Source organism: Rhinatrema bivittatum, chromosome 13, assembly GCF_901001135.1.
Source record: "Rhinatrema bivittatum chromosome 13, aRhiBiv1.1, whole genome shotgun sequence".
NCBI classification, from domain to species: domain Eukaryota; kingdom Metazoa; phylum Chordata; class Amphibia; order Gymnophiona; family Rhinatrematidae; genus Rhinatrema; species Rhinatrema bivittatum.
Window position 1 is genome coordinate 54,103,779 of NC_042627.1, and position 17,982 is coordinate 54,121,760.

The 17,982-nt window shown below is 42.3% G+C and overlaps 1 protein-coding gene across 3 annotated transcripts in view; it reads right to left on the minus strand.

Annotated features, from left to right (window-relative positions):
* Positions 1-17,982, minus strand: part of LOC115074999 (tropomodulin-3-like) — a 140,350-nt gene that overhangs the window by 78,707 nt on the left and 43,661 nt on the right. Inside the window, exons 1-3 of one of the 3 annotated variants that reach the window (XM_029575066.1) lie at positions 13,458-13,545; positions 10,747-10,950; positions 8,834-8,990 (exon numbers count right to left, since the gene is read on the minus strand). In XM_029575066.1, the coding sequence (XP_029430926.1) occupies positions 8,834-8,990; positions 10,747-10,872 (283 nt within the window). In that variant the 5' untranslated portion in view covers positions 10,873-10,950; positions 13,458-13,545. Of the gene's footprint in view, positions 1-8,833; positions 8,991-10,746; positions 10,951-12,977; positions 13,074-13,457; positions 13,546-17,982 lie in introns of those variants that run through there. The other 2 variants (XM_029575065.1, XM_029575064.1) reach the window with 2 other exon arrangements.

Below are 17,982 nucleotides of genomic sequence, written 5' to 3' on the forward strand. Positions count from 1 at the left end.
GCCCTAAAGGGGGTTCCCCCTACCACTTAGGTGCCTCTCGCTGCACCTCCCGTTTCTACGCCATACTCATCCCCTGACCTAGAGCAGATCTGGAGCCTGGGGTCAAGGGAAGGAGAGCCTTCACATGCTGGCAGGAGCAGAAAAATTCCAACTTTGACATTTTGCACCAGAAACTTGATGATGCATTGCTTCTTGACAAAAAGCTACTCCTTTGCTCAGCCTCATGCCAAGGCTTGGAGCTATTACCTACTGTCTCCTTCCTTAGGGTCACCATCTTTCAGACGCAGTACTGCTGCTCCCTTGGGGACATATAAGTACAGCGGTAGCAGTTGGAGGAATTGTGGTCTGGGCCACTAATTTTTTTTAACAACTTAAAAATTCTGTTTGAGGGGCTGCCAAGGCAGTGTCAGAAAAATTTGAGGCAACGAGGCACATAGGAGTACTAGATTCCAAAAAATAAGGAAATATTCAAGAGCAAGTCTGGGAAATATCCATGCAGCAGCTTGGCAACGTATATGTATAGAACTCCTACAGATGCTCAGTAAAGCCATACTGAGATCTGAAAGTTGAGTTCATGTCAGTGCAGTCAGATGTCATCATCCACACGTAATGGCTAATTCATGACTGCTTGTTCACAGGTAGTTCAGTTGTCAGACATTTTTAAAGCAGCCATGCTACTGACATTGAGCATTTTGAAATTCACCCGTCACATTTCCACCTGCTACACAGCCTCCTTGCCAGCAGAGGTCATCAGTGAGCCTCACTCACAGCTGCTCTAGCCACCTCCTTGCTGATCACATGCTACAGCAGTTACATCCTTACTTAATCCAGCCTGTCCATTCTCTCCTTGCCTCTTCATTGAGTCACCTTGGCTCCTTGACCTGGCCATTGTTTTCTACCTTGTGGCCTCCCTAAGCCTCCTGCCTTGCCTTGTAGTCTCTTGGGCCTCCCTTCCTTGCCATGTGGCCTCCTGGGCCTCCCTGTCCTGCCTTGTGGCCTTCAGGCCTTTTAGGGTTCACTAGCCAGGCTTGTTTACTGTTACTTGTCCTGTTCTGTCTTTGTCTAATACAGTTCTTAATTATGTATGTTTCTAATTGTGATTTGCCTAGCACAATTCTGATATAAGTGGATGAAAATTATTTTAAATAAATAAATCCAGTCCTTGCCCTGTCTAGTTCAGGCCAGCCTGCCTTGCCACATCTTTCAGATTGGTATCCAATCTCTGCCTCACCATGATGTTCTCCAGAAGGAAAGTCCTACAAGCCCCCAGACCATGATTTTGCCTTACCACTGGTTACTGTCTGTGAAGGAAATCAGGTAGGAAATTGATGAGATGAAACCAGGAGAGGTAGGGGGCTGAGACTGTGGCTGGTGCAGGGATTTGGGTTTAGAAGAGAGCAACTCCTACACGGATAGCTGACAAAAGTCAGCCTGGATACTCCCTAGATATATTGAAAAAAAGTAGAGTGATCAGGCAGTGAACAACAAATATACAAATCAAATTAACAGACCATCTCTCTTCTGGAGCCAGTTTTGGCTTAACCTAACTTTTCTGCATTCTGTGATTTTAATACTTAAATTGCTTCACTTTCAATTCTTTTCATCTGAAGAAAAGAGCTCTGTACTATTAAGCTATTAAGGGGAAGAATAAGGAAATAGCAGAAAAACTAAATTAATTCTTTGCCTCTGGCTTTGAGGAGGATATTGGGCTCAAACCCACACCAGAAACATTCTTTATGGTGATGTTTCTGAGCAACTAAACAAAATTATTGTGAAACTGGAGGATGTAATACATCAGAATGACAGACTAAAGAATAACAAATCACTGAGACCAGATGGTATTCACCCCAGAGTTCTGAAGGAACCCAAATATGAAATTGCAGACATGTTTCTGGTGATTTTCAACCTATCATTTAAAAACTGCCATGGTACCAGAAGACTGGAGGATGACCAATGTGACACCAATTTTTAAACATGCTCCAAGGATGATCTGGGAAACTATAGACTGGTGAGTTTGATGGCAGTGCCGAGCCAAATAGTAGAAGCTAGCTATTCTTAAAAACAAAATTACTGACCACAGACAGACATGGTTTAATGGGGGAAGTCAACATGATGTTTGCAAAGGAAAGTCTTGCAGTTCCAATTTACTAGATTTTTTTGTAGGTGTAAACATGGAAAAAGGTGAGGCAGTTGACATGGTGTATTTGGATTTTCAGAAGGCATTTGACAAAGTCCCTCATGAAAAACTCAAGAAAACAGGAGGTCACAGGATCAGAGGCAATGTCCTACTCAGCTAAAAGAAAGGAAACAGAGGGTAGGGACTAAATGGTCAGTTTTCCACATGGAGAAAGGTAATTAGTAGAGTGCCCCAGAGGTCTGAATTAGGACCTGTGCTATTTACCATATTTATAAACGATATGGAGAAAGGAGCAACAAGTGAGGTGATCAAATTTGCAGAGGACACAAAATTATTTTGAGTTGTTAAAAAAAGCAGTGGATTGTGAAGAACTGCAAGAGGACCTTGTGAGACTAGACGATTGGGCATCTAAATGGCAGATGTAATTTAATGTGGACAAGTGCAAAGTAGTGCACCTAGGGAAAAATAATCCTAAAGACACATACACAAAGCTGAGTTTCGTGGTAGGAGTCACCACTCAAGAAAAAAAAAAGACTCAGAGTCCTTGAATACCTTGAAATCTTTGGCTCAGTTGGCAACAGCTTTCAAAAGAGCAAATGGAATATTAATAATTATTTGGAAAGTAATAGAGAATAAAAATGAGAATATTATAATGCCTTTGTATAGATCCATAGTGCGACAGCACCTTGTGTGCAGTTCTGGTCACCACATCTCAAAAACGACATATCGGACATAGAAAAAGGTAGACAGAAGGGTGACAAAAATTGATAAAGTAGATGGAAAAACTCCCTTTTGGAGAAAGGCTAAACAGATTGGGGCTCTTTAGCTTGGAAAAGAGGCAACAGAGGGGATATGATTGAAATTTGTAAAACCATGAGAGGGGCGGAATGGATTTTTTAGGTGATGGTTATTTGCCCTTTCAAACACTAGGACTAGGGCCCACCTAATGAAATTAGCAACCAACAGAATTAAAACAAAATTGTAGGACATATTTCACTTAGCACACAATCAAGCTATGGAATCTGTTGCCAGATGATGTGGTCAAGGCAAACAAGAGAACTGGGCAAGTTCCTGAAAGAGAAAAGTCCATAAACAGTTATTTGCCAGGTAGGCATGAGAAAGCCAGCATTTATCCCAAGCGAGAGATACATGAAATAGATCCAACTATTAGGGGATCTCATGGGTACTTGTGACCTGGACTAGTCACAGGGCTGGATGGACCTCGGTCTGACCCAACATGGCACTTCTTGGGTTCTTATGAATGCTTGGCGACATTGTTCAAACATGTTGGGATGTCGTAGTGGTGAATGTACGCCCTGTTCTGCGTTTAAAAAGAGCCAAGAAAGTTGAATTCAAAGCCTGAGCAGCAGGAAGGCCTCCCACGGTGGTTCTTGCCAATACAGCTCATGTCATGGCTAAGCTCTTGGACGCGCTACGGTGCATTAGTGAGGGCGGCTGCAGAAAGATGTGCTGGACACAGTGACTTCCAACGAACAGGGAAAAGTGGAAGAGTGTGCAAGAAGTTTTTAATGCTTTCAAGATTACACAACGATGGTCATGGTGAATGATTTCAAAACAGGTCCCATCTAGATAATATTTAAAGGAACATAAAGAGGACCAGTATCAGCAAGAGACATTTTTTGAACAGAGCAGAGTTACCAATAAAGGAGCCTAAGAACAAAATGAAATTGAGGAACATCAGAGTAACTTATTGTAGAAAGACAGAAACATTTCTACTACTTAAAAAAATAATAAAATAAAATAGAGGACCGAGGAACCTGTCTGATACATGAGGATCCCTGGCTATGCTACTGGACCCTGCACAGCTTGGAGCTGTTGGACGAGCCTGTCTCAGGGTCGGTAGCTTCTGATGTATGTTCTTGGCCTGTAGTCGGGGCCTCGGCAGGGAGGAGGGACCTGGACAGCACCCTCATCTAGCCCCTACTTATGCAGCTATCAATGCTCTTTGTACTCTCGGCACAGAAGCAGCTCTCAGTGTCATCAACAGGGAAAAGCTTTTGGAATTCCTGTATTCCCTTAAGCAACCAGATGGCTCTTTTATCATGCATTTGGTGGCAAAGTGGATGTCAAGAGTACATACTGTGCTGCATAAGTGGCTTCATCGGGTATCACAAAATGTTCACACATCTCCTTGTTTAAGATATTAAGGTCCTTACAATTACCTGAAGATGCACATCTTCCAATTTACCTATAAACACACAGCAATTGCTCGTTGTATCCCTATGTTGATATAACTTTATTTACCTTCTACAGCCTGCATATATTATCCATGCCACACAGAAGTTTAATATTAAAGTTAGAGCATTTTCCTTATAAGGTTCAAGTTTTCCCTTTATAAATGTATTTTCCCTTTCCCTATGTCAAGCAAAAACCTTTAATAAAAACTAAAAATCCACCTTTTTACATTTCCTAAATAAATCGGGAATAAATTCAACTTTAAAAAGGCAAAAGTTTGCATTCAGTTGAGTGGATCTGGTCCGTCTGATATCATTACGAGGACTTCATTTATAAAGAAAATAGCACTGCATCTTTGCTGGCTATAGCTTTACATGACAGCCGAATCGTTCACTTTTCCCACCACTAATCATGTGGCTCTAATAAAACGAGGAGAAAGCAGAGAAAACTGGAGGGACTCCACTACCCACGAGAGCATAAAGCTCTGTTAAAACTTTCAGAATGGCTAACGGGGCGGGAGGGAACTCTCCTCCTCCTCGGTCTAGATGCCAACGCCACTTAAGAATTGGGAAAGGAGAAGTGCAGTCAGGCATAGCAGAGGCTCAGACCTCTAATGAAACACTGATGTTTCAGCAGGATGTAATACATATAATTATGAGGCCCATGGTCCGTTGCCAGGGGACTGGCTAGAAATTACAGACATCAGATGCACATTATGTGGTAATCCTAGCTCTGCACATGTTGCTCATTTTAAAATGAAATAAGCAAAACCATCAAAAAAAAAAAGGAATTAAATTTTAGGAGGAGAGAAAACAATTTAAAAATGTTAATAACTAAATTACGAAAATCAACAGTCTCCAAAAAAAAAAAAAAAAAAAGTAGAAAACACTAGGATTTCTTATCAGGAATGATTAGGCTGAAGACACAGCACCACCAGTAAGAGCATCCTTGCTTCCTCGCCTTAGTGAGCCTTCATTGGGTTCCAGCTAAGTCCTCCTGGGTTTGAGTGATTTATGCAGATCAACAACTTTCAGGAGATATTTTCCTTGCCGATCAGTTCCTTCACACGGGCTCACACAATCTGTTTAGTATTATAGCACCATCCTAGTTTAACTGATTATCTCCTTGAAATGAAACGAATGAGGCATTCTAATAAAATATCCCTATAAGACACCATCAGTTGGGTTGCACACAGCACAATTCTTATAATCCATAAATCTGACAATCAAGCAATTTCAGCTATATGTGCCATCTGACGTGTGCTCAGAAATCTACATGGCAAAAACTGTTCCTGGTAGGGTATTTGGAAAGCTTTTTTTTTTTTTTCCCAGCACACCCAAGGTGCAAAACGTTACATCACACAAATTGTGGGTTTGCAGTAGTCATCCTCCGTGCCGCATGCCAGCCAAGGGATTTTCTTGCTAGTGTTCTGGTCTGTGGTGAGGATTATAATTGCCTCCTCCTCACTACATACCCATTGAAAAACATGCATCGTGCATGTTCTGTGGCACAGGCAGCCAAGACAAAGAGAGATTTGCTTAAGAGTTTGTTCCAAGCAAACAGCAAGGCCAAATGGGCAGGGTGGAGCGTGATGAGGCATTTTAGGAAAGGATCCAGGCTCATCAACAGTGAGCCAAGGGCTTTCTACAAGAACGTCAGACAAGTGAACTCATTAATACCAACGTGCAGACTTGGAAGTATAATTGGTTCGGCTATCATCACAGTCTGAAGAACTCATATCTTTATATCACAGCAATCAACAACAGCCTGTAGACGTATAAGATCTTCCAGTTATGCTATTGTACAGAACTCAAATAACCAAGCTGGTAGATCACCTCCTGTGAGAAATGGGTTTGTGTCAGCAGCTGATTTCAACATCAAAAGGCATATAGTACAGCATAGCTCAACAGAGCTGGTGACATTATCTTCTGGCACAGTTTCATTTGAATCAGGTAAATGAATGCCCTAAAATGGAATATGACCAAGGATGATAAAATATTGTAATTCTCTCCATCTTGGATCTAAAACTGAATATAAATTGCTATCTGTTGCCATTTGTTATGTTACCTTGTACAGTTTGGTTTGCATGGTCAACAGTTCTGCATTATCAAAGCCACCCATTGGGCCAACTTTTATAAAACCAGGACATGATTGATGGAGCTCTCTGGCTGTCTGAAAGGACTTCCTGGTCAGGCATATGAAGCTTGGCTTTTTACAACTGCACAGTTTGGAAGTGAATTTGATTTATCACCGCCCCTAGCATCTACCCTAGGGATCTAGTGGGGAAAAAGAAAATAAAACTGTGCAAATGAAAACATCTGTGAAACTTGATGGACTGTGCTAAATTTAAGAGTCAGGAAAAATATTTCACAGTGCTTTTGGCCTATGAGAAACTTTTTTTTTGCTTGCACAATTTCCTTGTGGATTTTTTTCCCTTTGAAGCTGCAAGAAATTAAGTCCTATCTATATCCAAAAGCAAACTGATTTACAGACTTTTTGTACATATTTTCAGTACAAAAAAGAATTCAAATGTGTTCTAGGTTGACTAAAATTTAAACTAAGTTTATCATAAATGGAAAAAAAAAAAAAGACATTTGAAGGTAATATGTTTTCATTTTTTCAAGTAAAATCTATGGGGCTTGTTAGAACAAAGAATATTTTATATGTGCAGTAACAGTACAAGATGTACAATAAAGAATTGTAATGCACTTCCCAGAAGTTCACACCCCCCAAAATTCTGTAATGCATTATTGCTTGTGTAAGGCCTTGGAAAAGTACAAGGGTGGACGAACAGCACCTTCTATCACGTCAAAATTTGTCAGTGAAGATTACTGCATAATTTAACGCGAGGACAGGAAACTGTCACTGTTGAACATTTAGGGGGTCATTTTCAAAGGGACATCTACGTGTAAAACTGGTTTTAATTGCCAGTCTGATATGTTCATCTACAAGTTTACCTGGACCTAAGCAGGGGTATTCCTGGGGGTTGAGTTTGGACTTTCATGCATATGATATAAAATCCGATCACTTGCTTATTACAGAAAGGAGCTCACTTTAAACACAAAAGCTCAGGAAAGTACCCATGACCAAGAAAATCATTTTTCTCATCTCTGTTTTGAAATATGCTTCAAAGGGACTGAAGCGCAGACCTGCAAGTACTCAGTACTTCCACATGAACTGTGCGGATTCATCTGCCACTAATAAGGATTTCCAGTATGAAAAGAAAATGGAAAAACAGCTGGCAGGAATGTTTTTAGTACATTAGTTAGCTACAGCCTTTGGGGGGTACACACAGTTTAGGAACTAAATTATTATGCATCAGTACTGGGAAGCAAATATCTCCTGGCCTGTGAAAATGTAGTCAAAAGTGAGTTAGGATAGCGTCATTATTTTAACTCGCCAGATGAGAAAATGATTCTCTTAAGCTTGTAGCTGTCTTAGGACGGAGCTCATAAGAACCTTGTCAAGAATGTTACGATATTATAGAAATACTCCAGCTGTCTCTATGTTGATTAAATACTTGCATATTTGAAACCTAGGGATGTTTTAAATGGAACAGTAATTATTCTATAGGTCATCTTTTTTTTTATGTACCATCAAATACATTCTAGTAAGAACTGTAGCTCAACAGGCATTAGGGCCTAAACATTAACTGCAGTGTTGGCGAAATAAATCAACCGATCAGGCTAACTGTGTCAGCTGGTATTTTCATCCTTTAGGTAGTCTGAATGAATTCACCCACCAATGCAGGGATAGTTTAAGAAAAAAAACGGTAAAGGGAAAAATAAGCTCCCGAGTCTCATATGCAAGACCTCCCAAGACCACTTGCGGGTCCTTATATCCTTAATCCTGATCATAAACCTGTCCACTACAGCTTTATCCACTTACTGACAACCCTCATGTCAATTAAGCTAGGCTTCCATCCACTACGGTAAGGGGCCTTAAAATCATGAAGAATGGTGTTTCCGGTACAAACCTCGGGAATCTGAAGCTTTAATCCAGCTCTTCAACAATGTATACAAAAGCAAAATAAGTATAAGGTCATAGCTGTTTCTCATGGAAGCAGAAACAGAGAAACATCATTTCTAGGAAAGAAAAAAAAAACCCACCACACACTTCTTGCCTCTTCACATGTGCATGTTATCAGTCTTGATTTGTCCACAAGTTTAGCAATAGAATCGGACAAAATAAATCAGTCTGTAAGGTGCCACCAGACTCTGTATCATTTTTGGCCAAAATAAGATTTGCTAAAATAAAACCAACAGAATAATTTGGAATATTTGGATCTCTTTGTCAGATTAAGAAATGCTTGAACACTAAACTTTCAGAACTGAGAGCACAGGGGAGAAGAGAACCGACTGAAAATACACATTGCCTCCCTTTTCCTATACTGCAGAAACGTTTGAGTCTGAGACCACACCTCTTAATTATTTTTATAAAGTGAAAGTATTTCTTGATTTTTAAAAACACACTTCTTAAAGTTGGAAGGTGCAAAGTTACCTTTCTTTTCTCCAGTAAAGGGTACATAATCTTCCCTGTCCTTGTAATCCAACGCCTCCTGCTCCAGGAATGACAGAAGCTGATCTCTGTCAAAAGGACCAGAGGCTTTTTTAGTGGTTTGGTCCTTCTGGCGAAAGCCTGCTGGCAAAAGTGCATTCTACGAGGGAAAAAAAAAAAGTAAAGTATCAAATGAGTAACGCGAGTACACACATCCTAAAGGAACCAGCTCTCCGCACAGGAGGTGCAATTATGTGAACTGATTGATTATGCTAAGTGTGCACTCGTGCAGCATCTTTCAGCCAAATGAGAGTCCACTTCACCATTAAAGAACTTCAGTGATGTTATTCGAGCACCTCTGAGGTGGGTATCCTACCAGATTATTTGTTTCACAAGGACTGCCTAAAAGCAACCACAGAAACAGGAGATATCCACAGACAAGGACCACTGGGTCCATCCAGTCTGCCTGTCTGTATCTGCCTAGTGCGCTGCTGCAGATCCTGTGCGATCTGTGCTCCCCTGCCTCCTTTCCCTGACACAAAGGTCCCTTTGCACTTGTCCCACGCATATGAAGCCCTGGCCCAGCAAGAGACGAGCACAAGGGTTCTTGTCCACTGTGAGGGCCTCACCAGCAGGGGGAAGAGCACCCTGTTAATTCCAGCTGAACTTGCAAACACAGCACACTGGCTTGATGCTCCCAAAAGAATTCTCATTTTACTTAAAGCTGGGCAGATGACCAAAATGGCCCATTCAAGTCTGCCCTGCCGGGTGTTTAGGGCTGAAGCTGCCATTGTGTGCAGGTTACCCACCACCACCTTCTTTTTATCTGTGCTGCTCCAAATATATTAGAGAAAGGGAAAAACTTTCTTCAAGCAAAACCTTTATTGCATTGCCAAAGCGACATTTTGAGAAATCCTGCCCCTTTGCAATTATTCTGCTCATCTATGGTTACTGTACCGTAAATATTTACCATGTTATAATCTCCATCAACTTTCTACCCAGGATGTTACTGCCAGTAGCGTTCAATCAGGCCTAATACACCCAATGTATCACAGACCTGTTTCTACAACTTAACAGTTTTATATTATTGTATCAAATTCATAAGGCATACAATAAAAGACATAAAAACTGCCCCAGTACCCCTGTGGGGGTGGCAGAGCCCATCCCAAGGGAGAGAGAGGGGGGGAGAGAGAGAGGGAGAGGGAGAGAGAGATATGCCATAATGGATCCACAGAACATTACTATATTCTCAGGAAGTAAATGTCCATTATCAAAAAAAAAAGAGCAAAAGGAATGCTCATGACAATATCCTTCTAAAGATCTGATCAATTCAGACACACTCAGCACATAAACACGGTGAAAACCTATTGAGCCATTACAATGGTAAGCATGTCCTAGAAAATGCCAGACATTTTACGTTAAGCACTACAGTACTGAAGTAGTCAGCGGCAAGCTGATCTGGTCACCAGTGTCTGACTCCAGGACCAGCAGGGTCAAGAGGTAATGTGGCAATAAACAGGGGGGTCAGGGGTTACTAGAACAACTGACTGGCAAAATTTGTTTTTCTGCTATGGTTATTTTTTCTTAAAATGTTAATTTGAAGCAGAGCTAAGAGGGCAGTCTGTGTACAATTTCTTGACCTTTGATACCACTGAACAAGTGCACTGACATGTCTGGTGTCTGAACTAATGACAGCTTACACAGTTTTGTTTTTTTTTTGTTTGTTTGTTTTTTTTAATTTGGACACCAGTTTTCCATCACTGCATGACCAACTAATCCTTAAGCTCCAAATAGATTTCTCCTGTTCTATTGCAAATCTACACCACAGCGGCGGGGAACTACACATGACGTCACAGGATAACCATCGTGTGCACTACCTTGGTGTGTGTGACCCAAGCCTGATCCCCGATACACACCTCAGGGTCGAGTTCCTCCAGAACGTTTTCCAGTTGTTTCAGTTCAGCTTCTGAGAGTTTGTCAAGAATTTCATCCTCATCGATGTCCTTGTACTTTTCCAAGTCTTTTCGGAACGGCAGCTCCATGGTTTCACAGTGTCCGTCAAATTTTTAAGAATTTCTGATTGCCAGAAGCTGGTTAGCTTGGGTGGTGTTTCCACAGCCCTGTTAAAACAAAAAAATTGCAATTTACTCTACAAATGAAAAGCAGGCTTCTCTGCAAGGCGCGCAGTATCAGAATAAGAAGGCAGGCAGGCTCTGGCTGATGCATTAGGGTTTTCTAGTTAAACTGAGACAACAAACAAAACATTTCATTACCAGCAAAAAAGCCAGACAGGTATTTGTCATCAAAAGCTAGAGCAGGGGTAGGCAATGCCGGTCCTGGGGAGCTACAAGCAGATCTGATTCTCAGGATAGCCGCAATGAATATGCATGAGGTATATTTGCATGCACTGCCTCCCCTGTATGCAAATACACCTCGTGCACATTCACGATGGATGTCCTGAAAACCCGGATCTGCCTACCCCTGAACTAGAGAATACTAGTTGCCCCAATTTTTTTTTTTTTTTTTAAAGCTTTTGCATGTTCAGTATCCCTTGCTCATTGAATATTCACTACAAGGACTTGCACATGAGTACTCACATGTGGAATAAAATCTCTCTGGCAAAGAATGCTGAACATGTGGCACTGTGGAAGGCCAAAGGTTACACCGAATAAGCGCATAACCCAAGGCCTTACTCCAGTGCTTCCAACACCCTGGACATTCACACGTCCTTGCTAGTCACACACAGGTTTGCAAAGAGATACAAGTTTTAGGAACATTTCTGGAGGGGTTACAATTTTTTTTTTTTTTTTTTTTAATACCAGGCCCCCGATAAAAGACAGGAAATGAGGTTGAGACAGATATTCAAAACATTTAACCGGTTAACTTGTGGAGTTATCTGGCTTAATGCAGACACTGAAATATTCGAGGCACCAATCTAGCCAGAAAAAGAGATCCATCCCGGAGCGGGGCTACGTTATCCATCTAACCTAGCCTGAGAGCAGTCCTAAAGTTATCTGACTGCGGGTAGCTGGATAACCTAAGGCTTAACTGGCTATATTCAGATGAATAAGTGGCCGCAGTCCTTAAAAAAAAAAAAAAAAAAAGGCCAGATTCCTAGTTCCCCCACTCAAAGTAGAAAACTGGGCCTTGTCAGGCCAAGCCCCCCACCCCATCTCCCACTTTCAATCCTCTCCACCAGTCTCCCCAGTTAAGCACCCTGTAAAATTAATGCTCCCTCTTCTCTCTCCCTCCCTCTCCAGCATTAACCCTCCCACCTATCCAGCAGCTTCCAATACTGCTCCGATAGCAATGCCATTCTTGATTATTGGGTTCCAAGAGATTTTTTTCCCTTTCATCACATTTCTAGGCATTTACTTGAAAGCCAGGACTTTGTGGCGATCATTGGTATGCAGCATTTAACAAAACTGATTTTCTGCTGAACCTAGGAAGCATGCCAATGGTATCACTGAACATATTGGTGTGAAAAAGACAGAGAAACATCACCAATACCTTAAAGTGATCCTGTAAAGCTACCATTTTCAGATTCAAGACAGAGAACAGAGATTTTGCGGATGGAATTTTTTTTTCAAGTTTCAGTTTAAACCGGCTGAGGGGCTATTTGGTGAAACCTCACCCAGCCCGGACACAGAAAGGACTGACAGATTGGAGGCTCTCTCTCAATTCCGTGGGTGATGGTGCAGGCCGTACTTAGTTGGTGGTGCGATTTGTCTGGTTAATTCCGATAATTAGTTACGCAACCCCCAGCTGTGTTGCAAACTCTAATTTTCACAAACCTGGACTATGAAACTCATTATTTCTCGGTCTTCCTGCATGCCTCTTAAAACCATTACAAATACTACAACATGCCTCAGCATTCAGGAAATTCAAATCACATTACACCCTCGCTGATCTCACCTCACTGGCTGCCAGTACAATCCCGAATCTATTTTAAAGTATTAATGTTAACATTCAAAATCATTCATTCTAGTAACTCTGGTATGATAGGTGGGACATTACAACCACACATACCACAGCGAACATTAACATCCCAAAATAAAAGGACTACCGACTGTTCCCTCAATATGAAGCACAAACCTGACACATTGTGCATTTTCCATAGCGGGCCCAAAACTTTGGAATTCCCTACCTGAGATGTTACGTACGATACCAGATAGAGAGAGTGTTAAATGTGAGCTAAAAACATGGCTCTTCAAAAATGCGTACAACCCAACTTAAAACATCAGAATGTAGGAATCTACAAAAACAAGGAGGACAAGAAATACTAATTAATGCATGAGAAACAAATTAACGAGAGATTGTAAGAATCTCCATACAACGTACAGAATATTACGTGATGGGAAGGATTACATTAGCAAGTAGGTAAGTTTCCTATTTCCAAAATCTTTACATCTCCTATGCTAACTACTGAACCAAAAAGGCATCCCCAAGGATTTTGTGCAGTGTGCCCAGTGATTAAGTATCCTACTTCCTCCAGCTCTGCGCAGTACATTAACCATTTGAGGTTCTTGAAAACCAGAAGAACGACCCTCCTGTCCCCATATTGTCGTTCTCTGGATTTAAAAATGTTATCAGACGCCAGTGGTGAACTTTCTGTCATGTCACCGACCTGGATCCCTTTTGAATTTGCTTCCTTTTTCCCCACTGCAGCTGGAGTGGAAGGTGGAGGCCGCTGTGGGTGGCAACTTGGCACTTACTGTCAAACTAAGAATAAAAGTAGTGTGGTTGCTTTTGTTAATTCACCTGGATGTGAGGAAATAATAAATAAATAAATAAATAAATAAATAAATAAATAAATAAAACAAACAAACAAAAAAGGTCAACATATAAGTTGCGGATGCCCCTTTTTTATGGACCAGAGTAATCTGAACAGAGCAGCCATGGTTATAACCCTAACATCAATGAGCACAGGACAGCCAGATGTTTCGAACAGCAGCCTCTGTGAGTTTGCATTATTAGGTCAGCACTTTTGATGACATATGGGAGGAGGGGGACTGAGTGATGGATTAAGTGAGGGACTTGTAAGAACCGCCGAGGAAGACAAGGTGCGAAACAGCCTTACAGAGGAGGCAGTGGAGCTGGCATATGCGGCAGGAACAGGGTCCAAGGTCTATAGTTAAAGGGCATGGGCGAGGGAAGCTGGTGGGAGTTTATATGTGAGAACCAGGGAAGACAGCACTGGCCGAGTCATCCTTTTCTGCCATGCGCTATGTTACCATGTTATTAGCACAGAAGGTCTCAGGCACCACTCATACATTTGTTTAAAGGCATTTTCTGGTGGGTTTGCACTAATCAAGTTTCCTTTCCCGCATCTCATTAGGGATTTTACATTTCAGGTCCGCCTCCCATGCCAGGCCTTGCAGTTTCCCTAATCAACATCGCATAGATTTTGGAGCTCAGTCCTTTGGTTGCAGTTTCTTTTACTTTAAAATGCTCAAAGCACATTTGCTCCAATTTCCTGTTGCATTTCAATACCCCAATGTTCAAACACTCAGCTAAAAGGCAAGTCCGCTTCTTTTTCTTGGCGCAGCAGTGCTGTCCTCTCCTTTTTCTTCCAACTCGGCTGGAACCAGTGCTAGGATCCTGGTGCCATGAGCCTTCAATTTTCCTCTCCTGCTGTCCTTAATGGGATCATCGCAGCTGGGAGCCAGAACCACGTCTCCAACCAGCAGATGTTGCTCTTACTGATGAGCACAGCTCATGCTAAGGGCTGTGAGTGCTGCCCCTGCAACATCCCCAGCCCCAGGCTCAGTCAACCACGGATGCAGAAGACTTGACCCAGGAATCGGCTCGAGACCCTCTGTATTGTAAGCCAGTGTGGGATAGCTCCAGTTCTAAAACGATTCTTTTAATGGAGCCCAGGGACTGGCTCGGTCTCCTGTATCAAACAAATGGTCAATTTTGTTAATCCCCTGAGCCACCCCTGTCCCCAGAGGACTTTGCACCTAAGCAAAGGAGGGTGAAGTGACTTGCCCAGGGTCACAAGGATCTGAACACTGGTCTCCCTGATTCTTAGTCCACTGCTCTCACCTCTAGGATACTCCTCCACTTCACTGTGGGGCATTAGACACAGCCCTTCATTTGCATAGTATGAAAATCAGCCCATCAAGACTTTAACAAAACAGAGAACCTAGCACAGATGAATATTAAACATTCATGTGCTACCAGCATTAAGAAAAAAGATTGCAACTCATTTACAGTGACAGCTTCGTTATCCAGAACTTCACTACTCAGAGTGCTCAGTTCTTGCATAAGCTGATGCCACGAAATACTCTAATAATTTAGAAAAAAAAAAGTCGAAAGGAAAACCGTAATTCCCACACAAAGTTCACAGCATCAATTACCTCATCTTGCACTATTTTTAAACGGTATTGTTCTGATCCAGCAAGGCCTCTGAGAACGATTAGACTCCTTTAAGACTGAGTTGCATCCTCTCTCACATAGAATAATGCTAACATTTAAACTGCTGGAAAAAAAATACAAACTTCCTGCTCTTTTTAGTTTTCAAACCACCAAGTACAATGTGAAGTAGAGTTATCTACAAGAGCACTTCCTGCAGCCAGCGGCAGGGCCTCTTCCAGCAGCCTAGGGCGAACTCTTAGTCACCATTAGATCTGCATGTTTATACTTAATCAGAGGAAAAACTCCAGTTCAAAAAAAGAGCTTTCTAGTCCGAGACAAAGGCAAGAAGGAGAAATATCTAGCAATCGTACCAGCCAAGAGACCACTAAGCAATTTAAAGCTAATGTACCATACCTGCCTTTGTGCTAGCAATGCTTTCATTATCTAGATCAGTTCTTGGCTTTTTTTTTTTTTTAATTCTTTATTTATAAATGTTCTAATAAATCACACATAATATGATTTACAAAGAAAGAAAATACATGGTTTGGTATACCACAATTACATTTAAACAGATAATTTCTAATATTCCTTGTAATATAGTAATAGTTTACCCAAAACCATAACCATATCAAGACAGCAATGAGAGGAATATGCGGGAGGTAGAAACCAGGGGAGATTACTACAACACATTTTTTTAAATAAAACAGATTAAGGGGCGGATTTTCATACTCCGCGAATAGGCCTACTTTTGTTTGCGCTCCAGGCGCAAACAAAAGTATGCTGGATTTTAGTAGATACGCGCGGAGCCGCGCGTATCTGCTATAAACCTGGATCGGCGCGCGCAAGGCTATCGATTTTGTATAGCCGGCGCGCGCCAAGCCGCGCAGCCTACCCCCGTTCCCTTTTGCCCTCCCCTCACCTTTCCCTCCCTACCCCTACCTAACCCCACCCACCCGGCCCTGTCTAAGCCCCCACCTTACCTTTGTTGGGGGATTTACGCCTCCCTCTGGGAGGCGTAAATCCCCGCACGCCAGCGGGCCTCTTGCGCGCCGGGCCGCGACCTGGGGGCGGGTACGGAGGGCGCGGCCACGCCCCCGGACCGCCCCGGGCCGTAGCCACACCCCCGTACCCGCCCCCATAACGCTGCCGACACGCCCCGAAAACGCCGCGACGACCGGGACCGCCCCCAACACGCCTCCCTCGGAGAACCCCGGGACTTACGCGAGTCCTGGGGCTCTGCGCGCGCCGGTAGGCCTATGTAAAATAGGCGCACCGGCGCGCAGGGCCCTGCTCGCGTAAATCCAGGCAGATTTACGCGAGCAGGGCTCTTAAAATCCGCCCCTAAATGCATAGATCCTGCATACTTTATTTAAATATTAGACATTGGGGATGAAGTTGTTAATTTCCGTTGTTCAAGGAAACTTTTTAAATGCTCGGGCATAAAGAAAATAAAAAATTCATCTTGCTTTTTAATTAAACACTTACAAGGAAATCTTAAAGTAAACGAAAAACCCAGTGCAATAACCTCTTGACAAAAAGCCAAAAAAGGATTTTCGCCTTACTTGCGTGGATGCTGCTAGGTTGGGAAACACTGACTACTTTTCCTAGGCAGTTGACGGGGTACTTCCTGAAATACTTTTTCATTACCATAGCGATATCATTTATGGAGGAAAAACTTGCCAACAGAGTACCCCTATCAATCACCTGTGCTGCTGAATCCTCAAGAAAGTTTGTCAAATCACCCTGAAACATCTGATTTGATCCAGCAGGTAATATATTTCTAGGTTTTGGTAGGAAATGGCAATTTATTACCACAGGAGACTCTTCACTTACAAAGCCAAGGTTTTCAATAAGAAACTTTTTCAAGGTAATTAATGGTACTTCTCCAATTAACCTGGGGAAGTTTAAAAATCTTAAATTTAAACGCTAGGTGTTGTTTTCAAGAGTTTCAAGTCGTCTTATTATACTTTCCCTATCCTTAACCACTGCTAGATGAAATTCCTGAGACTTTTTTTCATTAACCTCAAGCACTTGAATTCTTTTTGTGGAATCTTTAATTTGTTTTTGAGTTTGATAATATTCCTGTTGGTTCCCTGACCTTAGTATATCCACTTTAGCCTCCAAGCCTTTAATATTATCCATCATCTCCCATAAAGTGTCTAAAGTCACCACCGCAGGGCGGGTGAGAGGAACTGGGGGGTATCTCGCTGGTCAGTTGGCTTTCCGCCCTTTAAGGGAGAATATTGACTCCAGGCCTCCTCCTGCTGGAGTAAAACTTTCGATTCCCACAGCTACCTGTGCTTCCATTCCTTTATTGCGGGTTTCAAACATTCCCGCTGCAGGGCTAGAAGGGATGATATCTACAGAAGCTTCTCCAATATACTCCTCATCAAGTCTCAGCGCAGGTGGAAGTCCAGCATTTGGACTTAGGGAGGCCTCCTCTGCCGGCCCAGTCAGTCCTCCCTGACTGACTAGCACATCAGGCCTCCTCGGTACCTGCCTTATTTAATTCAGGTGAGATCATGAAGCGACTGATTTCTTGATGTATAGGTGAAGGCAATGGGAGAGAGGGGAATACCCTCATCTTCCCTTTCGGGAGGCATAATTATACAGTTTTAGCCACCTATACAATTAGAAACCACGTTGCTTCAACTCTAAACTATGCTTACCAATTACCTATCCCGCAAAGATGACCCGTAGAGAAGATCAGGCTAGAGATGGAACAAACAGTACCTTAGGAATCAGTCTGTCAAGCCTGCATGTCCCAGGCGAACTCCAGACAAAATCTAGGC